The sequence below is a fragment of the Sturnira hondurensis genome, unplaced genomic scaffold, assembly GCF_014824575.4.
Source record: "Sturnira hondurensis isolate 20B ecotype Veracruz unplaced genomic scaffold, ASM1482457v3 Scaffold0010600, whole genome shotgun sequence".
Lineage (NCBI taxonomy): Eukaryota > Metazoa > Chordata > Mammalia > Chiroptera > Phyllostomidae > Sturnira > Sturnira hondurensis.
Window position 1 is genome coordinate 201,339 of NW_028083231.1, and position 22,742 is coordinate 224,080.

At 47.4% G+C, this 22,742-nt stretch overlaps 1 protein-coding gene across 1 annotated transcript; it reads right to left on the bottom strand.

Annotated features, from left to right (window-relative positions):
* Window positions 1-3,117: 3,117 nt before the first annotated feature.
* ZFP92 (ZFP92 zinc finger protein) lies at window positions 3,118-16,337 on the bottom strand. The gene is made up of 5 exons (XM_037059243.1): window positions 15,967-16,337; window positions 10,541-10,591; window positions 10,186-10,312; window positions 9,033-9,137; window positions 3,118-8,710 (listed from the first exon to the last, which is right to left on the bottom strand). Exons 2-5 carry the CDS (start codon window positions 10,571-10,573, stop codon window positions 7,407-7,409), a joined length of 1,569 nt encoding a protein of 522 aa, XP_036915138.1. The 5' UTR covers window positions 10,574-10,591; window positions 15,967-16,337; the 3' UTR covers window positions 3,118-7,406.
* Between the last annotated feature and the right edge of the window lie 6,405 nt (window positions 16,338-22,742).

The window sequence follows — 22,742 nt, forward strand, 5'->3', positions numbered from 1 at the left end:
TATCATAAACAAAGAAACAAACAACAAGTGCTGGAGAGGTTGTGGGGAAAAGGGGACCCTAGTTCACTATTGGTGGGATTGCAGACTGGTACATCCACTATGGAAAACGGTATGGAGTTTTCTAAGAAAACTAAAAATGGACGTGCCTTTTGACCCAGCAATTCCACTGTTAGGAGTATATCCTAAGAACCCTGAAGCACCAATCCAAAAGAACCTATGCACCCTGTTGTTCATAGCAGCACAATTCACGATAGCCGAGAGTTGGAAGCAACCTAGATGCCCATCGGTAAATGACTGGATCCAAAAACTATAGTACATTTACACAATGGAATTCTATGCTGCAGAAAGGAAGAAGGAGCTCCTACCCTTTGCAACATCATGGATGGAACTGGAAAGCATTATGCTGAGTGAAATAAGCCAGGTGGTGAAAGACAAATACCATATGATATCACCGTTAACAGGAATCTAAACAACAAAACAAACAAGCAAGCAAAATATGACCAAAGACACTCAAATATGGAACAGGCTGACAGGGACCAGAGGGGAGGGGGGAAAGAATCACAGAGGAAAAGGGGAAGGACTCACATGAACAAGTATAAAGGACACATGGACAATAACTAAGGTGGGGGGTAGAAATGGGAGGGAGGTGGGGGAGCACTGGGGAGCAGGGCTGGGAATATAAGACAGAAAACTGTACTTGAACAAGAATTAAATTTAAAAAATGGGGAAAGGACTTGAACAGACACTTCTCCAAGGAGGACATACAGAGGATCCAGAGACACATGAAAAGATGCTCAATATTGCTTGCTATCAGAGAGATGCAAATTAGAACCACAATGAGATACCACTTTACACCAGTCAGAATGGCTATCATGAACAAAGCAATAAACAACAAATGTTGGAGAGGGTGTGGGGAAAAGGGGACTCTAGTCCACTGTTAGTGGGATTGCAGACTGGTACAACTATTATGGAAAACCGTATGGAATTTTCTCAGAAAACTAAAATTGGACCTGCCTTTTGACCCAGCAATTCCACTGCTGGGATTGTATTCTAAGAACCCTAAAACACCAATCCCAATGAACATGCACCCCAATGTTCATAGCAGCACAATTTACAATAGCCAAGAGTTGGAAGCAACCTAGGTGCCAATAGTAAATGAATGGATCCAAAAACTATGGTACATATACACAATGGAATTCTATGGAGCAGAAAGAAAGAAGGAGCTCCTACCTTTTGCAACAGTGTGGATAGAACTGGAAAGCATTATGCTGAGTGAAATAGGCCAGGTGTTGAAGGACAAATACCATATGATCTCTCCTTTAACAGGAAGCTAAACAACAAAACAAACAAGCAAGCAAAATATAACCAAAGACACTGAAATAGAGAACAGGTTGACAGTGACCAGAGGGGAGAGGGGAGGCAATTTCAGGGTGAAAGGGGAAGGGTTTACAGGAACAAGTATAAAGGATACATGGACAACAACTAAGAAGAGTGGAAATGGGAGGGAGGGGGGGCACTGGGGGGTGGGATGGGATGGGAGTAATAGAAAACTGTACTTGAAAAATAATTAAATAAAATTTTTAAAAAAGGTGCTCAACATCACTCATCATTAGGGAAATGCAAACCAAAACCACAATGAGATCACACTTCACAGCCTCTAGGATGGCTAGAATCAAACAGATGGACAATAACAAATGGAGGAGAGGACGTGGAGAAGTTCCAGTCCTCATACACTGCTGGTGGGAATGTAAAATGGTGCAAGTACTTTGGAATACAGTTTTGCAGTTCCTCAAAAAGTTAAACAGGATTACCATATGACTCAACAATTCCATTCCCAGGCGTATGTATACCCAAGAGAATAGAAAACATATGACCACACAGACACTGGTATACAATTGTTTATAGCAACTTTATTAGCCATGGTCCAAAACTGGAAACAACCCAAACACTGTGGTCCATGCATACAATGGGCTAATAGTCAGCAGTAAAATTTTAGTATTGATAAACAACACACAACATACAACAACCTGGATGAACTTCAAAACCATCACACTGAGTGAAAGAGGCCAGACAAGAAAGAGTGCATACAGCAGAATTCCATTTACATTGAACTGTAGAAAATGCAAACTAATGACCAGTGACAGAAAGCAGAGCAGCAGGGTGGAAGGCAGGGAGGAACAAAATGGAGGGAGCACTGGGGAGACCAAGTAACTTTTGGGGGTAACCGATGTATATGTTCACTGTTTTCATTGTGGTGATGTTTTCATGAGTCTCCACATCAAAAGCCTTCCAAGTGTTCGTTTTTTTTTTAAGTTCTTTTTAAAAAGATTTTATTTATTTATCTTTAGAGGGGAAGGGAAGAAGAGAGGGAGAGAAATATCAACGTATGATTGCCTCTCGTGTGACCCTGGCTGGGAACTGGCCTGCAACCCAGGCATATGCCCTCACTGGGAATTGAACCGCGATCCTTTGGTTCATAGGCCCTCGCTCAGTCCACTGAGCTACACTAGCCAGGGCCAAGTGTACATTTTAAAGATGTGCAGTTCCTTGTATGCTAATTATACCTCTATAAAGCTGTCAAAGAAAAATTAAGAATCAGCAATCTCCAAACCCTGGAGGGCTGCTATGTTTTGAGGTCATAGACACATTAGTGTTAGCATAACAGGAAACCAGTTATAAATACTATAGCAAGTGGGGATTCCCAAGAATGTCAGTTGAGGCTGCTTGTGTCAAAGCATCATTGGTAGTGGACTGCTGCCATCCATATGCATGTATTGACACCAAATAGGCATCTAAACCATCCAGATATACAGTGTGTATACTAGGTGGTTGTCAATGTGACAATTTACACACTCTAGCAACTATGTTTTTTTATATTAACTTCCCTGCCTCGATCTTAGAATACTTCTGTGATATTTTTAAAAATTGCCTACTGCCCTGGCTGGTGTGGCTCAGTGGATTGAATGCCAGCCTGCAAACCAAAGGGCCACTGGTTCAATTCCCAGTCAGGAAAAAGAAAAGAAAAATTAAGAATCAGCAATCTCCCCAGCGGGGGGCACTCGAGAGGCAACCGCACATTGATGTTTCTCCCTCTTTTTCTCCCACCTTTTCCCTTCGTCTAAAAATAAATAAAATCTTTAAAAAATAAAAACAATAAAAAGTAAAAATTGCTTCTCATCAGGAACTAGCTAGAGTCCAAAATTCTTCTTCTGGCATCCCAGGCTCTCTGCACTCTGGTTCTAATGACCTTTCACCTCCAACTGTCCTACAGCAGGTTCTCTGCCTTTGTAGGGTTCCCTAACACACCATATGCAGTCCCTTCTTCCCTCCACCCCACTGCTGGAAGTTCCTGGACCTCTACTTCCTGTCTTGAGAGCTCACCTGGTACTTATTCCTACTCTAGCCTCTAGACACATCTTGTCATGCTTTAATACCTAACAAGGTGTACACTTAGCACCCCCCCAGCTGAAAGTGCTGTGTATCCTTGACTGAGTAAAGAAGTAAACATTTGGGGTCCTGGCTTGTCCTAGATGCTTCATGGAAGTCGGCTCTGAAACCAGCATCCTGCTGTACCCATGCTGCTGTAACACCAGTGAGAACAAAGTCAGGAGTGAGAGTAAACCATTCAGTAAACATTTGGGACCTAAAGATGCTGAGTGGCAATAGGAATGAAACCTTCAAGGGCCCCTTTCTCAGGCCTGGTTTCTCCTCCCTTGGAAACAAATCTGGGATTCCAGCCACTTGCTCTCAGGGAACATGGCCTTTGCTTATTTCTTTGTTGAAGGTACCTGGCAGCTTTGCCAAGCAGAGAAACTCTTACAGGCACTCTAAGGTCCTAGTATACCAGCCATGATTGGAAAGAGCTAAGCACCCAGGCCTACTTAGAGCCCCAGACATGGATGTTGCCATTAGCCCAGCACAAGGCCACATGGGGGGCCACATGAGGGCAGACAGGGCTGGGCCAACCATAATTGCCATTGGACAGTATCTGGTAGCTCAATGACCATTGGACATAAAGGGCAGAGGGAAGGGCCAAGGAGCCCAATACTTCTGTGATATTTTTTCTACCTTCCTGTTCCTGCAGCCGCTGGGGGAACAGGAAGGTAGAAAGAGACTGAGGCACCACCAATAGGCAAGGCCAGGGGAAGGGGCTTCTGGGCCTACAGGACAGAAGAGTGTCCATGCTAGAGTCCCTCCACAGACGTCAAGAAGCACACAATGGGAAGTTGAAGACGGAGCTGCCCTCTCTACAGGGCCACATAAGGCCAGACAGCGTACCCAGTGATGAGTGTGGATGCTGCCATGTTGCCTGAAGAATGGCAACAGAATTGTGTTTCTCAGGGGACTGAAGTGGTGCTCAACCCTTCCCAGTCTCAGAGTCATGGTGTCTGACCAGCTTCAGGTGGCTGCACCTGATCCCTGCACAGCTGGTTCTCAAGGGTTTCTGCTTTATTTATGCAGGGGGCTGAGAGATGTCTAAACACAGCAGCTTTAGCTTTCCCCCATAATTCCATGCTTATTGTCTTTCCTGACACCTTTAACCCAGCTGGTATCTGGTTACTTTAAACCATATGATGGCTACCAGTTACCGGTACATGGAGATACTGCCATAGCATTTAAAGAGCTCTTGAAAAGTGCCCGAAGTTTCAAAGGTCAAATGGCCCACAGACTCAGATGTGTCATGTGTCATAAGTTGACCTGATGTCTTGTTATTGTAAATGTCACTTATCTGGGTAAGCATCAGGGCACTCTAAAACCAGAGTGAAAGTGCATAGTGTCTCTTCAGGAAAATCCACTTTTTTCTTAAAACACCTATACATTACCCTCTCCCCCGACCTAGTCATCTTTGCCTGTGGGTTCCAACATGAAAAAAAAAGAGTTCACACTAATAATTAAGTTATCTTAAAAATAAATAAAAGTTTCTAAAATCTAAAAACATATCAAGTTAGCTCATCCAGTAAAACCAATGGGGAAATCCGAGCCTTCTTTATTAAAGCTGGTAACTGACTGGCCTGTAAGAGCAAAATTGTTCACTCTTCCCAATTCCCATCATGTGGCAGCTGCTGCCCCAATCCTGGTCAGGGAATGGTTGAACAAGACTGGAGCCTAAGCACAGGGCCTCCTACCACTGTGCCCTACCCTGCATGGGGACTGGTTTCCTGAATTCATGCCACATGCAGCAAAGATTGTCTGTGCTTTGGAAAACATACATTTCCCAATGACCTCTCCATGGACCTCAGACACTGTTTCCAATACTTCTTTTTCTACTAGAAAACCCAAAGTTGCAGAGACTTTTGACTGCCTCAAGGTAAGGCTGGAGCTGACTACAGTCTAAAACCTGAGTTCAATGTGCTAAGGGGGCAATATTTATTTCACAAGCATTTACTTAACTACCAAGCACTGGGCTTGGCAACTAGGGCACAAAGATGAATGTGACACAGAGCAGAAGGCAATCAAAGAATGAGGTGGTGTGGGCCTAGTGAAGTAGGCTGTGAGATAGCAAATTACAAGAACTTCCCATAAGTCAGAGGTATGGAAAATCCTTTCAATATATCTATATAAAACACCTATATTTACACTTACACTTATATTTCTCACTTCTGGAGTTGTCCTAGCAATTGGAGCTCCAGGCAGCATGTTCAGAAGGAATCCTGTACTTTCAGGTCTTCCCACCTTCTTCTGATGGGTCTTTGACCTTCCCCCTTCTTGCGGAGAAGGTAAGCTTGCTCCTTGGAGGCCCGGTGGGTGGCCTGCAGAACATCTACTGTCTGTCTGTCCTCAGGTGCTCTTTATGGCAGACCAGAGCCCCTGGGAGTGAAGAGGGCTTGAAGGAGGTGGCAAGCCAACCAGCCTGCTAGGTTGAGAGTACCAAGAGGCATAACTCCTGAGCCCAGCTCTGCAGACAGCACAGGTAGAACAGGACAGAGCCTGCTAGCAGCTGCCTCTTGGCTGGTGTGAGCTTTCTCCTTGAGAACCTCCCTTAGCCTGTAGTAAAGTGCCATTTGAAGGGTCTGTTCTGTCTCTACAGGGCTAAGGGGGAGGAGTGAAAACAATAACTAGGCTTGCCACCACATCCATTGTGTTAGGCCTCAGGAGGTGAGGTCCTTTTCTGCTGTCTGAGTACTTCTCAAGGGGTTGGCAGGGGGTGGGGGTGGGATCTTATTTCAAGAGCAATTCCCTGACACTCTCATATGGCAAAAATCTCAATCTTCAACTTACATTATCCCAAACGCAGTAACATTCAAAGCAACTGAACCTCCAATATTTTAAGAAATGTCATGTGAAGACAGATCCAATGAGAGAACCACAATTGGGTACCCTCTGTGCAAATTCCTAACCCATCTTGCTTTCTTCCTGACGGGCACAAGCCATAAAGGGTGGCTGCTGGGGTTAGGGCGGGGAGCAGCTATGTTTAAAGCTTTAGGCACTGAGGGTGGGGAGGAAGGACAGAGAAGCCAGGGTGGCCTTTGCTGGTGGGGTGGGAGGTACAGAAGGTAGCAGGACAGTAGGCAAGTCTGAGGGTCTGGTGGGCAGGGAGGAGACCAAAGGAGCAGGGCAGCTGGGGGCAAATGTTGCCATGCTGCAATGTCTTGCCTGGAGCCTGCTGCTTCAAGGGACTGGAGGCAAAAGGGCTCCTTTCCAGGGAGGAGATGCTGAGGCCCTGGGCCTCATCCTCTATGCAGGCCCCTGGCCAACCATCCCCCAGACACCCCCTCCCAAGCTCTGAGCTCTGAGAAGATGGGGCCTTGGGTGCTGCTCCTCTGAGAAGCAGCAACTGGGGACACACATTAGAAGGCTGTAGTTTTCAGGCACAAAGACAAATGGCCAGGAAAAAGAACGGGTCACTGCTCAACACGACAGCAGGGTGTCCTGTGCCTTCTCAAAGAGCAGAGGTTGACAATGCAGGCACGAGCAGTCCACAAGAGCATTTGCCCAAGTCAATTTTCAGACCATTTCTTGATGAATTTGGGAATGTCACAGTCAAGCCACAGCCTATTTGTAGAGCTCAGAATTTTGAATTTCCTCAAGTCCCTTCCACTTATAATCTTTTAAAGGATTAAAGTGCTTTCAGTATCTTCAACCTGGAAATGCTGATGAGTTTTTGGATGAAGCAAATGACCCCATGAGAGAAAATAAACCATTTCTCCATAACTCAAGGTACTTATGCCCTTGGGGTAGCCTTAGTCACAGATTTCCTCCTGCTCACAGCACAAAGTCCTGATGGGTTTTCAAGAGCTCTTGCAGCAGCTCACACATTGGCTCCACATGTATGCATACCTGTGCACATACATGGCAGCCTATAATTAGCTCAGGGCAGAGGCTACAGTGAAGTCCCTACCTCAACTGCATCATCAATGACAGAATGGAGGAGAGCAACGCACCCAGACCTCCCATGGACAACCTTATCAGATGGCACTGTGGGAAGCTGTGCATTCAGAATCTATTCCCTGCTTCTCATCTGCAGGGTGGGGCTCTTCAATGGGACTCTTGAGGGCCAAAGAGGCTGGTACTTTTTCACAGTCACTCTCCTCCAAATCCTTCCTTTCATGGCGAATTTTCTGATACTGACGGAGCTGAAATTTTGTCTTAAGGGCCTTGCCACACTTGCCACATTTGCCACATGTGCAGGGCCTCTCATCACTCTTGCTACAAGCCTTCCCACACTCATGCACCCGCCGGTGCTCCAGGAGGAGTGAGCTGCTCCGGAATACCTTCCCACAGTCTTGACACTCGTAAGGCCTCTCATCACTGTGAACTGCCTGGTGCTTGAAGAGGTTGGATCTTCTGCTGAACGTCTTCCCACACTCACTGCACTCATAGGGCTTCTCACCACTGTGTACCCGGCGGTGCTGACTGAGGCCTGAGCGCCCCCGGAAGGTCTTCCCGCACTCCTTGCACTCAAATGGCTTCTCCCTGCTGTGGATGCGCTGGTGGTGAATGAGTTGAGAGACACCCTTGAAGGCTTTTGGACACTGGCTGCATGTGTAGGGCTTCTCACCACTGTGGGTACGCTGGTGCTCAATGAGGTTGGAACTCCTGCTGAAGGCCTTCCCGCACTCATTGCACTCATAAGGCCGTTCACCACTGTGGATGCGCTGGTGTTCCAGCAGGGCAAAGCTGCGCCGGAAGAGTTTCCCACACTCTGGGCACTTGTAGGGCTTCTCACCACTATGGATAATTTGGTGCTTGATGAGGTTGGAGCTGCGTGTGAAGGTCTTCCCGCACTCATCACACACATAGGGCTTCTCGCCACTGTGGATACGCTGGTGCTCCAGGAGGGCGAAGCTCCGCCGGAAGAGTTTCCCACACTCAGAGCACTCATAGGGCTTCTCAGCACTGTGGATTATGCGGTGCTTGATGAGGTTGGAACTCCGGCTGAAAGATTTCCCACACTGCTGACACAGGTACCGCTTCTCTGCACCTTTGGAACACTGTTGCCTTGAGACCAAATTCTGCCTAATGCTGTGGTTACTTCTTTGCACCCTTTCTCTTTCCTCACTCAAGGAGCTGCCCTGGTCTTTCTCCCTGTGATGGTTACCCTTGCTGGAACCTGTCTCTGGAGAATGAGCATGTTTTTGTCTCCGCTCAAGTGTTTCCTCTGGCAGCCTGGATACCTGGCTCTTACTGCTACCCTGAAGATTGGCTCCTGCAGATTCCTTTGGACAACATTTCTCCTTGGAACGTAATATTTGGCTCTTGATCCTTTCACCTGTAAAAACAGAGAACACCAACCAGTGTTGCTTCCTCCTTGGACCTCTATTTAGGGTTTGTTCTCCATCCTCAGCCTTGATGTGAGGACGCCAAGGCTGAGAACAGATGAACCAGGAGATGATTGTGGGCAGGCAGACAGGAGAGCAAGAAGGGAAGAAGTGATCTGAGACAGCAGGAGGTGCTCCCTTCATCTGGTGCCTCCATGGGGAGAACTCACTGGGTCATTTAAATCAGCCACAAAAGAGAATTTTCCACCCAAAGGGGCTGTACCTCCCTCTATTGGCTGCTGCCTTTGCAAATGCTAAGCATCTTATACTCACCTGCCTTTATCCCTGTGGCAGCCCTTGTCCTATTGATGTCAGCTGCCCAGGGCCCTTCCCCTCGTTCCAACAGGGAGACCAGGTGAGGCTTGGAGGATGAAAGTCCTGTCCATGGAAACAAAGTGGATCAGTCACTCCTGAACTCAGCCCAGCCTCAGTATTTTCAGGAACAGAGAACATAGAACTCTCCCCAAAGTGCCACTGGGTGGGTCCAGAGAAAGGGCAGGGTCCCTCTAAGGAAGCAAAGGGCTCTGAAGTATATGGAAGCCAGGCAGGCACAGGGGATCTTAACTAATTGGTGATTTGGGCCAAGAGGATAAAGATGTTATTGTATTATTTGGCCTGCAGAAGGGGTAGCAGGATTGTAGTGGGCTCTGTGTGTGTGTACACCCTGAAGCACAGATGAAGGGCTAGAGCAGGGATTCACAGACCCCAGGAAGTATCAGGAAGCAAATGAGTAGAGGGGCTGCCTGCACCCCAAAAGCTAAAGCCCCTAAGGGTCACCACCAGACAGAGCGGATGTCTCAGTTCCTTATGCCAAACTCAGGTGAGGATCCTTGAACTTTCCTGAAAACCCCAGACCTTCTTGGTGAGGGTCAGAAAGAACCCACTGAAGAAGACAGTTTCCCTCTGTGGGGGTAAATCACAGAGGTGAAATTTGTTGAGTCTAAAAAAAAACTGGAGCAAGAGGATATACTTTAACCCCAAAGGCAGTGGGGTATAGCAGGGGAGCCTACCCTGGCTCCTACCCCGGCTTCTGCATGCCTTGTCCTAGGCCCTCTGTGGCTCAAAGCTGCTAAACTCTCTAACGTGAAACAAATGTGGAATGCAACTTGGTAAAAATGAATAAGTCTCAAATAGTGCATAGGGTAGTTTGCACCTATCTCTTGGGTAGAAGAGGTTTAGTTAACCTATGAATTTATATGCAAAATAAGTTTGATGGGGGGGTACATATTTACCTAAAACATTTACAGGTCCAAACTATTGAATAAAAACTGCCTCATTGAGACAAAGGCTGAGCTGCAAAGGATTATAGATCCAGTGGGGAAATATACTTATTCTTGGCCTCACAGTAACAACAAGCAAAGAAACTCAGAAATAAACTGAGTTCAGAGACAGAGTAGGCGGCACTGGGTGTATGTGGGGTCCTTACCCAGTGACACCAAATGGCGGTAGTTCTCCAGCATTACTCGCTTGTACAGGATCCTTTGTTTGATATCCAGAAGCTTCCATTCTGTCTTGGTGAAGTACACGGACACATCCTCAAAAGACACTGGCACCTAAAATGAGCCATTCATGAGGCTGCAGGGAAATTCTCCCTCATGGGTCCCAGAATGAGGTGGCAGCAACTGAATATGGGGCAAGGGGGCTACTGAAGAATTTAGCAGCTGGGGGCAGGCTCAGAGTTTCAAGAGTTGTGAGGCTGGGACATGAGGAGGTGGCAGATAAAGAGTGTAAAGGGGACATGCTGAGGTAAGGGACTGCAACAGTTGGGGAACCCCACTCACCTTGGGTCTTGTTGTCAGAAGAATGGCTGCCATGGCAGGAGCACCAAGAAGCTAAGGGAAGTGGAAAGAGCCAGGTGTGAGATGAGGCCCACACACTCCAGTACAGCCTCAGCCAAATCAGGTCCTATTCACAGCCACTGGAGGCACAATTCAACATACGACACTTTCCCAAACTGAGCTTGTATCCTCTCTCCTCACTTATGTAGTGGACCACCAAGCACAGATTTAATCCCTCCTCATGCTAGGCTCAGCTAACCAAGCTTTCAAGGGAGTGTGTTTCTTCTTTCCTTTCTTTTTCTCATTTCCTTCTTTTCTTGGCCCTCTTCTCACGTGAGCAGTATCCCTGACCCCAACATTTCAGTCATCCCTGGAATCTCCACTGCCAACCTCTTTTCCTTTCAGGTCAGGTTTCTTACAGAAAAACTCCAAACATACCACCTCTACATGCAAATAGACTTTCTTTCAAGGGAAAGAGAAAGATCAGGCTTCATTGCGCAGCTGAAAGATCCCATTCAGCTGCACAATGAAGGGACCCACAATAGCTGGTGGAGGGGTGCTCTCTGAAGAGGCAACATTCAGGCTAAGAGCTGAAGGTGGGGTGAGTAAGGAGAGTTTCAGGCCAAGGGCACAGCCCATATCCAGCACTTAGATAGTCTGAGTGCAGATACCCTATAGTGTGAGGTGTTGAAAACTGAGGGGGGGCGGTGTGGGTGGGTGTTGCAGAAGGTTGCAACTAGTCTCTCTACTTGTCTGTTGAAGAAGGTGAGACCATGTGGCCCTTTGGGAACAAGAAGGAGCCAGGGCTCACACTAAGAGCAGGAAGAGTGTATCGCTGACAAAGTGGACATTATCAGATATCTCCATATCAGTTCTTAATGCCAGAAGACAGTGGGAAAGAAGAAAGTTTGCTCTGAGCATGTTATTTTCACCCAACTGGAGACCAAAAGGTGGAAGTCCTAGGCAAAGAAGCAGAGGAACAAGGCTGTGGATGGTGGGCACATGGGCCCAGACGATTTCTTATGCTCCTCTGGGTAAGCACAGCTTGTTTGTACAACAGGAGAGAGGGTGATGGGACAGAGTCCCCAAAGCATTTAAATTGCCCCAGATTTCCTTATTCTCTGTGATGAGTGTCAGTCAACACTGGCCCAGAATAAATAAATTCATGTGTTTGATGAAGAAGTTTATATTAATCAGAGAGAAAGAATCCCTGAAGGTTGAATGGATGCTAAAATCATTAGAGGAAAGAATGAGGAAGACCGACATCCATTGGATGTCAAAATGTCTTCCTGGGCTACTACTGGTCATAGGAGAGAAAGCTAAACTAACAGTGGTGGCACAGAGGTGGGACATACCTTTGGTGAGTGCTCAGGTGGCCCAGGAGGGCTCTTGCCAAAGTCTGACCTGATTCTAATGCAGCCTTGGGACCTAACTTGCAGTTTACAGGAGATCTCTGGGACAGATAAAGACATCACAAGGAAGCAATCAGCCCAGCCCAGATGAGTTGTTCCTTGGTCTCCTTTGCAAATTAGTTTCATGGGAGAAAGAGGAGGCTAGAGAGGAAGACCATTCTACAGACAAGTGCAGCAGAGTCCTTGATGAGATGCTGGCATGAACAAAAGAGGAGTGGAAGGCATTGGGGGGTATGGAGAGTCCATTGTGGAGCAACTGTCAGAGGACGGTGGGGACCACTGCTGCTTGTGTGTTGGATCAGTAATGGCACTGAGCCATGGAAGAAAATGTCCTTGTCAAGATATGCACATTGAAACATTTGGAGGGAAAAATGGCCTGAAGACTTACTTTAAAATATTTGGCAAAAACAAAGGGGAGAGACAGAGAGACAGAGAGGCAAACGAGCAAATAAAGTGAGCTAGAGACTGCTGCCAAACCTGAGAGGTGGGTACTTGAGCTTCATTAGACTAGTCTCTCTACTTGTCTGTTTGCTGGATGGGGTTCAACATTAAAGGGGAAAATAACTTGATGGTTCCTCAACAAGTAAACATAGTTATCATATGGCCCAGGAATTCCACTCCTGGATATATGCTCAAAAAAAAAAAAAAACCAACCCTGAAAATAGGTGTTCAAATAAAAACTTGTATGTGAATGTTCCTAGTAGCATGATTCACCAGAGCGAACAGGTGGAAACAACCCAATATCCATTGACTGATGAATGGATTAACAAAATGTGGTCCATACACACGATGAAATATTATTTGGCCATAAAGAAGAATGAAATATCAATATATGCAACAATGTGGATGAACCTTGGAGACATTATGTTCTGTGAAACCCACCCTCCACACACAAAAGGCCACACAGATGGTATGATTCCATTTATATGATGTAATATAATATTTCACAAGAGCTGTCTTGACCTAGTTTGGGAGTCGTGACTAAAAACCTTTTCTCTGCCCTTCTTGGGCAGTTTGCTAAACTCCCGCCCCAACTACCTCCCTTATCAGGGGTCTTCTCTTTGGGACCACTAAACATGCCCCCAGTCCCCTTACTGGGGTCCCACACTTAGGGGCCGGGGCAGTGCCAGACAACTAGGGACAGCCCCTATGCCCAGAGGGACCTCATGAAAAGCAGTATAGTATCTCAGGTGCACCCCTGTCCTGTGGCAGACTCTTGTCCTTTGGAAATGTAAGAAAGAAAGAATTCTTCCTTTCATTTGAGTATCAGTATCCTGTGACATGCCATCAAAAAAATCTTATCTCACCCTGACCAGTGTGATTCAGTTGGTTGGGCATCATCCTGCAAAGCGAAAGGTTGCTGGTTCAATTCCTGGTCAGGGCACATGCCTGGGTTTCAGGTTTGGTCCATGGTCAGGATGTGTACGAGAGGCAACCGATTGATGTTTGTGTCTCACATGGACATCTCTCTCCCTCTCCTTCTCCCTCCCTTCTCCTCTCTCTTAAAAAATTCTATTTCATAAAACATATGACATGTCCAGAATAGGAAAATCCAGAGAGTCAGAAAGCAGATCAGTGGGTGCCGGGGGCAATGAGGTACGCAGTGCATGTGTGACTGCTTCATGGGTATCAGGCTTCCTCCACGGATGATGAGAATGTTCTGGAATTAGATAGTGGTGATGGTTGCACAATATTGCGAATGTACTTAACGTTACTGACTTGTTCATTTTAAAATGGTAAATTTTATTTTATGTTAATCTCATCTCAACAAAAAAGGGGGGTGGCGAGACGTGTCATTGTCAAGTAATCATTCTGATGTCCACATATCACATGCTTCATTCTGACACACTGTCAGTCACTGGGGGACCTGCCAAGCTAAAGGGGCAGGGCAGAGACCAATGATATTACCCAGGGTGTTCAGAATAGCATCACATTGTTTTGAAAAACAGCACAAGCTTCTTTTCTCCCTTCCACAGCTGTACTGCCAGGTCACAATCCATCTTGGAAAACAGAAAAGTCTAAATGAAGAGGCAAACTCCAAGATATACTAGGGTCCAAGCCCCGAGTAGAGAAGCAGCTGCTGAGCTGTGGCTACATAAGAGAAGCAGCATGGGCAGGCTCACCTGTAGATGGAGACCAACACTTAAGTTCAACACCACAAGGCGCATTGCAGGTGCCAGCCATGATGCGTGCTCACCACAACAGTGTCTATGCTTGAGACCTAGTCCCCCAAAGTCGGCATACTTTCAAATCCCAGAAAGAAAGACATGATAAGCCCTGTCCTTCCAGACTATAAACTGCAAGTAACCCCCAGGTGGGAATGGGGCGACACTCCCTAGCGCATATTTAAGAACAATCTAGAAAGAGCCTGTGGAGCCGGAGGTAGCTTCTCCTGAGACTGTGACCTTGTGCCCTAGAGTAGAGGAGAAACTGAAGGATAATCCTAGGCCCCTAAGCTCATTTTCTCTGAAACCAGGTACTGGGCATGCAGGTGAGGGTCCATCAGACAACAGCGCCCCAGGCCAGAAGCTGGTAAGGCCCTGCCAGCCTCCTCCTGAACTGGTTTGCTCTCCGGAAGGAGACAGACTCCCACCCCTTCATCGAACCTGGTGGAGGGAAAGCTGAGAATGAGGAGCCACTTGCCAGCACCCTGGGGGAGGAGAGGAGAGGAAAGGAGGGGGGTACACCAATGCTGTCAACTGAAGTCGTCCTAAGGCAGGAGAGGGGGCGAGGGGGGCTGATGCCTCCCAAAGACCACGAGATGGGGCTATTTCCCCAGAAAAAGAAAACAGAAAACAAACAAACAACCGGAAAAGCAGTCAGTAGTCCCACTCAAGCTGGATCAGGAACTGGGGGTTTTTCATCCACAAGGAAGGACACCCATGAACACCGTGCCTGGTCTTCTTTCTTTCGGGTGTAACTTCCTCTGGAGTCTAGTGATTCAAAACCCCAGCTGCCTTCTATCAGTGCCAGGAGCCTTCCCTGAAGTGCATATCACCTGCCACCCACCTGGTAGAAAGCCTGGAGGACCTGGGGCCTGGGGAGGCCAGCCTCAGCCCAGAGCCGAAGTCTGGCCTGAGCACTGCCACAGGTCAGCCCAGGGTCCTCTCCATGTGGCCTGGCAGAGGAAAGCCCTCTGAGGAGCAATCCTGCAACTGGTGTCTCTAGGCCCTGTCCTGAGGGGATAGAGGCTGACCTGGAAATAAAGAGAGCCACCTCCTAGTGGAGTTCTGTCCTTCCCTGCTTAGAGCCCTCCCTGAAGTGCGTATCTCACTCAGAGTAAACTCATATGGTCCTTTCTCACCTCTCCTGCCCCTCCTCCAACACCCTTGCTCTCTCTGCTCCAGCCACACTGGTCTCTGAACTCTACTCTGCACACCAGGCCATTCCCACCTCAGGGCCTTTGAACTCTCTGTTCCTTCGGCCTACTAGGCTCTCTCACCTCCTTCAAGTTTTTCAGAAATGTCGCTTTCTAACCACACTACTTAACCTAGCAATTCCACACCCCACCTCCCTTCCCCTGCTCTATTTTTCCAGTGACACTTTCCACTGTTTAACATACTTTATAATTCTTTAAAAATGTTTACTATTTATTGTCTGTGCCCTGTCACTAGAACTGGACTTACCAAGCAGGGAGTTCAGCAGATTCGCTTCCTGATATATCCTGAATGTCTGCAGCAGCCTGGCCCTGCAGTGGGAGCTCAGCGTACATTTGTGAGAACTGGCCCTGCAGGGCAGCCCCACACAATTCCCGCACAGTCTCCGTACAAGCTCAGTGCAGCCCCTCTCTTGCCCTTGTGGGCCTTCCATCCTGCCCTCAGCTTCGTCTTCTTAAGCCTTCCCATGCGTTGCTCCTCGCTGTCAGTACACCATCACCAAAGGGCACAACCCCCACCCCCGCAAACCCTGTGCCTGCCTAGGGTTTGCTGGGCGCCCTGGGCAGGAATGCTGCAACCATGGTCACTGTGCCAGCCTCCCTGGCGCTCTCATATGAAGAGGTGTACAGTCCAAACTTACCAGGCGACTGGGCGATGGGATGCGCTCTTGCTGGCCCAGTGGCAAACTGCAGTCAGTAGAAAGACTGGAAAACCTGGCCTGCCTTTCCCGGGCGCCCAAGAAAGGAACAGCCCCAAGGGCTGGCTGCCAGCTTCTCCGAGCTCCCTGCCTCCCAGGGCGTTCCGACGGTCACAGCAGCTCCTGTGCCCCCTCGCCACCTGCGGAGACGGTGCCCCACCCCTCAGCCCCCAGCAGGCCTGAGGCCAAGGCCGCCGCCTCCTAGAAGCCCTCCGGGGCCACCCCCAGGAGGCGGTGGGGCTCCGGAAGGGTTTCAGCCTCCTCCCCTGTCACCGTTCGGGAGCTGCGTTCTGCACCGCAGTCCGGTCCGTCAGTGTCCGTCCGTCAAGCACCAACGTTCAGGCAGGGAGAGGGCTGGGCGCGGGTGGTGGCAGCGTGGGAAGGGGGGCACGGAGCATGCGCAGCGCGGCAGGAGGGCGGCCCGCCCGCGCCCGCCCCAGCGCGCCCCCCTGGGGTTCTGTCTTGGCTCCTCATGCACCCTGTAGCACTTCTGTTCTGGGTCCGGATGCTTCTACGGCTCTGGTCTCAGTAGTCAGTCCCCTGCAGCCCCCCAAGGGGACAGTGAGTGGCGACATTAGGCTTTACGTCCATCCAATTATCAGTCCTTCCATCTGGGATCCATGGAACATTTGCGGGGCAGCTAGCAGCAAATGGCCATGGCCACCCAGTAAGGAACCACACCACTTGAGCCAGGGGGGCAGAGATGAGAAACTGGGGGACAGTGAGGGGTGTTGGGGGTAGGGCAGTGTGCAGATAGGTGGAAGGGAAAGAGGGTAAGAGTCGGAAGTGAAGAGCTGCTGGATGCATTTGTTTTTCCCTCAGGTCCTCCCATGTATTCAGCAAGCCTGTCTGCAGGGTAAGCATTGGGGTCTGTATTTTCCCACAGGTCAACATCTATGTGGCAGAAACAGGATTGATTGAAACGCAGGGTGGATTTGGGACACGTGCTCTGTTGACAATGATGAGCTCCTAAAAAAGTTGGGATATTAACAAGCCTGTCAAAGAAGAGCAACAAGGAAAACCAGGCACCCTGCATGTCCCACCCCTCCCCCAGCCCCAGGCCACTGGGAATTGAGCAGGAGCTAGGCACCTCTCTGCCTCTGAGTTCTACCTTTCCTTACAGAACCAGGGGAACGTAGGCCTTAGGGAGAAGCCCTCAATATGCCTTCCCTGGCTTAGAGGGACAGCTGAGATACCCACTTAGGGTGCTTCTAGCTGTGGGGAGCAGGGCTCACAGGGGTTTTTCACTGAGCAGAGGCAGGGAGATTTCCTGCTTGGCTCTTCTTAGCTGTGGGCCCTGCTCCTCAGTGTCGTTCTCTCACTTGGGGTCTGGCTAGGCAGGCCTGAGCCTGGGCTGTTGAGGTGAAGTGCGTGGAATGGTGGCCCCTCAAAAAGATAGGTGCTCACCCTAACTCTAAGACCTGTAAATGAGACCTTTTTTTGGGAAAAAGGGTCTTTGCAGATGTGATGAAGTTAAGAGTCTTGAGATGAGGTCATGCTGGGATTACCCAAGTGGGTCCTAAATACAGTAAGTGTCTTTAAAAGAGACAGAAGAGAGACATAGACACAAGGGAGAAAGCCATGTGAAGGTGGAGGCAGAGATGAGAGTGATGCAGCCACAAGCCTCCTCTAGAGAGGAGTCTCTAGACTCCTCTAGAGACTATGCTACCTTTTGGAGGTAGCATAGCCCTACTGACACCTTGATTTTGGGTTTCTGACTTCCAGAGCCATGAGAGAATAAATTCCTGTTGTTTTAATCTATTTGGTTTTTGGTAATTTATTGCAGCAGCCCCAGAAAACTCATACAAGAGGGAATGGGCTGAGCTCAGATCCCTCCCAAGCCAGTTCCTGAAGGGGGCTGGGCCTCTGCACCGGACATCAGCTAGTAGTAATTGGATGTGTACTGGGGGTGACCCTGAGTAAGGCAACTCCTTTGGCTTTGGGCAATTCCTAGAGAGCACTGGCATTCAACCTTCACAGAAAGGAGGGGGATGAGAGCCTCAGGCCTGGAGGGGGGCTCTGAGACTGCACCCCACACCTACTTCAGTGTGGAATGACTGTGTGCAGTGAACATGCAGTTGTAATAGGGCTATAAAAATAGAGATGGGAAGACAATGCATAATTGTCTTAAAGTGTTTTGGAGTTACCATATGGCTGGTGGTAGCATTACTACAGTTAGTCTGGAGAGCATCAGAATGTTTACAGCAAAAGTGGTGGACCTATGGGGAAAAAAACCTGATAAACCCACAATTGTATTGGGAGAGACATTTGCCTTGTAGATTTTTTCAATATTTTATTAGAAAAAATTTCAAACACATGCCCAGCCAACCTAGGCAGAGTAATATAACAAAAGTCTGTAGATGCACCCATCAGCTACTATCTGCACAGGGCCATCCCATCCATCTGTCCACCCCCCTTTATTGTGGCAGGAGGCTTGAGACTTTCTCTGAGGGAAGTGGCCTCACCACAGCAGGCAGGGACAGCACCCTGAGGGCAGCAAGCCCAGACCCCCTCTGCAGCATGCACCGGGACCCCCACAGGAAAAGGGGTCTGGAAGAAGGGTCCAGGGTGAAGCCAAGTTGTAGTGGGAAGTGAGCAAGGCTTTCACTCAGGAGTGAACCAGGTCCTTTATTAGCTCCTCTTACTCCATCCTTCTGTTTTTTTTTTTAAATTTTTATTTATTTATTTATCTTTAGAGGGGAAGGAGAGAGGGAGAGAAACATCAATGTATGGTTGCCTTTCATGCGTCCCCTGCTGGTAGTTGGCCTGCAAGGAACCGGCCTGCAACCCAGGCATGTGCCTTGACTGGGAATCGAACCGCGATCCTCTGGTTCGCAGGCCCGCGCTCAATCCACTGAGCTACACCAGCCAGGTTCCATCCTTCTGTTAATGTTGGTGTTTGTTAATAGTTATGAGCGTTTAGAGATTTCATACTACTTTTGGGAAGATAGATCAATAGAAATGATCGATTCTGAGAGGAAAAAAAGATTAAAAAAAACCCTTCAGAACAGCACCTCAGTGAGTTGTGGGACAATATCAAAAGGTCTAACATGTGTATTTGGGAACCCGGGAGAGAAGAGAGAGTGAGTAGGGAAGAAAACTACTTGAAGAAATAATGGCTGATGTTTTCAAAATTTGGAGATAGACATATTTTACAGATTCAAGAAGTTCTGTGAACACAAAGGAGGATAAATTCAAAGAAAAACCACATTTAGGCTCATTGTAGTCAAACTACTAAAGATAAGAGAAAGAAAAAATCTTGAAAGTAGTCAGACAAAGCACCCTCCATATAGGAGAATATTAACAAGACAATCCACTGAATTCTTACTGAAAACCACTGAAACCAGGATACGATGAAACAACATTTTAAAGTGCTGAACAACAACAATAAACGTTCAACCTGCTCTCTCTATCTATGCCCAAGGAAAGACCCTTCAAGAATGAAGATGAAATAAGGACCTTTTGAGGTCGAGGAAAGCTAAGAGAATTCATCAATAGATCTGCACTGAAAAAAATGGTATAGGAAATCTCTCCATCTAAAAAACATGATAGTGGAGGGACCTTGATCTTTGGGCAGAGATGGAGAACACCAGAAATAGCAAATATGTGGGTAAATATTAAAAATATTTTTCTTAATTTCTTTTCTAAAAGTTTATTATTATTATTATTATTATTATTATTATTATTTATCTGTAGAGGGGAAGGGAAGGAAAGAGGGAGAGAAATATCAATGTATGGTTGCCTCTCGTGCATCCCCTGCTGGGAACTGGCCTGCAACCCAGGCATGTGCCCTGACTGGGAATCGAACTGTGATCCTCTGGTTTGCAGGCCCACGCACAATCCACCGAGGTACACCAGCCAGGGCTTAATTTCTTTATAATACACATGACTACTTAAAATAAAAATTATAATAGTGTGTTGTAATACATGTATATTGCAAAATAGTGTGTTGTAATATATATAATAGATGTAGAGGTAATGCATATGGTAACTACAGCATAAAGGACAGATTAGAGAGGGAATGAAGGTTCTTATAGTATTAACCACAAACAGACACTGAAAAGTTAAGGATATATATTATAACCCCTAGAGCAACCACTAAAAAACAATGCAAAGTCATCACTTCCTAAAAAGGCAGTACATAAGTTAAAATAGAATTTTTAAAAATCGATTATCTCAGGCAGGAAAAGGGGAACATAGGAAAAAAAACTGCTACAGATGGGACAGACAGTGCTATAGACAGGATGTTTGTGTCCTCCTGAAGATTCACATGTTAAATTCTAACCCCCGATATGATGGTATTTGGAGTTGGAGCCCTTAGCAGGTGACTAGGTCAGAGAGAGGCCCGATCAGGTCAGAGGTCCCCATGAATGGGATTCGTGCCCTTATGAGGGAGACTCCAGAGCGTTCTCTCTCCCCTTTCTGCCATGTGAGGACAGAGTGAGAAGGTAGAAGACTATGAACTAGGAAGCGGGCTCTTATCAGACACAGAATCTGCTGGTTCTTGGTCATGAATTATCCAGCCTCCAAAACTGTGAGAAATAAATGTTTGTTATTTATAAGCCACCCCATCTATGATATTTTGTTATAGCCACCCGTATGGACTAAGACAGACAGTAAAAGGATAGACCTAAATTTAACCATACAAAAATTATACTCTATGTTATGATGGGTTACATATTTCAGTGAAAATGTAGATACTGACAGCATGAAGAAAAAGAGCAATGACTTTGCTGTCTACAAGAGATGCAATTTAAAAATAAAGACTCAGATGAGTGGACAATAAGAGAATCCAAAATGATATACCATGCACAGGCTAAGCATAAGAAAGTAGGAATGGCTACATTAATACCAGACAAAACGTATTTAAAGACAAACACTATTACCTGAGATAAAAGGTAATAATGAATTATATGTGTTAATTAATCAGGAATACACAGAGTTCATAAAAGTATTTGTATGTTGTAAGCTTAAAATATATAAAACAAAAGCTGATACTTCTTTTTAAAAAATTATTTTATTATTGTTCAAGTACAGTTGTCTGCATTTACCCCCATCACTCTCCCCTAACCCCAGCCATCCCTACCTCCCTCCCCTGCTTCTTCTACTTAAGATGGCGGCATAGGTAACAATGGCTCACCTTTTCACACAACCACAACAAATTCACAACTGAAATGTAGAACAACCATCACTCAGAGCCGTCAGAAATCGAGATGAATGGAAGTCAGACAACTATGGAATTAAAGAAATCGCATCCATCCAGACTGGTAGGAGGGGCGGAGATGTGGAACAGGCTGTTCCCACGTCCACGTGAAATGGATAAAATATTGGGAGGGATATCTTTGGAGTGAGGAGGCCCAGCCCCACACCAGGCCCCCCAGCCCAGGGTTCCAGTGCCAGGAAGGTAAGTCCCCATAACGTCTGGCTGCAAAAACCAGCAGGGACTGAGTCAGGGAAAGAAACTTCTGGAGTCCCAAACAGTTCTTCTTAAACAACCCCCACACATGGACTTACTGAGATTGACTCCCTCTGAGCTCCAGCACTGGGATAGCAGCTTGAAAGGCACCAGTGGCACACAGGGAGAAACTGAAGTGTCTGGTATCAAGGTGGGAGCCGGGGGATAGCTTTCTCCCAGAGAGAAAGGTAGGCAGAGGTCTTTCCCCCTTTTCTTTTATTTTTTAAAAAGGTTTTATTTTATTTAATTTTAGAGAGAGGGGAAGGGAGGGAGAAAGAGAGGGAGAGAAACACCAAGTATGGTTGCCTCTCACATGGCCCTCACTGGGGAACTGGCCCGAAACCTAGGCATGTGCCCTGACTGGGAATCAAACTGGCAACCATTTGGTTTGCAGCCCATTCTCAGTCCACTGAGCTACACCAGCTAGAGCCATTTCTTCTTTTCTAAACCCCCTTCCCACAGAGCCACATAGCTGGCAAGTGGATGCTATATCTGAGACTCCATTAACCTGGTTAACACTGTTTTTGCCCCACCCCATCCAACTTACGGGCCCACACTAGCTGTCAACCACGACTTTTCTATATGAATGGCTGGTCTTGGCTCATGCTTCACAACTTTCTAAATCCTTTCAAATAAGCAAAAGCTGGCATCAGTGAGCCCCCAGCCTTTGTACTTCTTGCTAAGTAGCCCCAGGCCTGGCACTAACAGCAGCCAGCCTAGATCCACAGCTTGGCTTCACCTGGGAATCTCCAAGCCCAGCACAAGTAGCGGCCATCTCAGATTGCTTTAAGGCTCAGGCAGTGCAGCCCCAGGCAAAACACAGGTGGGGGCTGACCTTGGCCTGCACTACCTGGGAAACCCCAGGGACTACACACCCAGTGGACAGCTACAGACCACGTTGGAGCACCACCACCCCGCCCCTGTACAGCTGATCCTCCATGGAAGGCTGAGGTTGGTGGTCAGTGGTCACAGCCAGTCCTTGCAGCTGACTGCCCTGGGTAAGTCCCTCCGATTGATCTTCCGACAGCAACCAAGGCTCTACTATAAGAGGAGGGTGTAGTCAGCCCAACACAAGGGGCACACCAGGAGTACCCAGCTTGGATAACAGGGGAGGCTGTGCCACTGGATTCTACAGAACACCTATTACATTAGGCCATGCTACCAAGACCGGGAGTCATGGCAGCTATACCTAGTACATAGTAAGAAACACAGGAAGGCTTCCAAAATGAGAAGACAAAGAAACATGGTCCAAATCAAAGAAGAG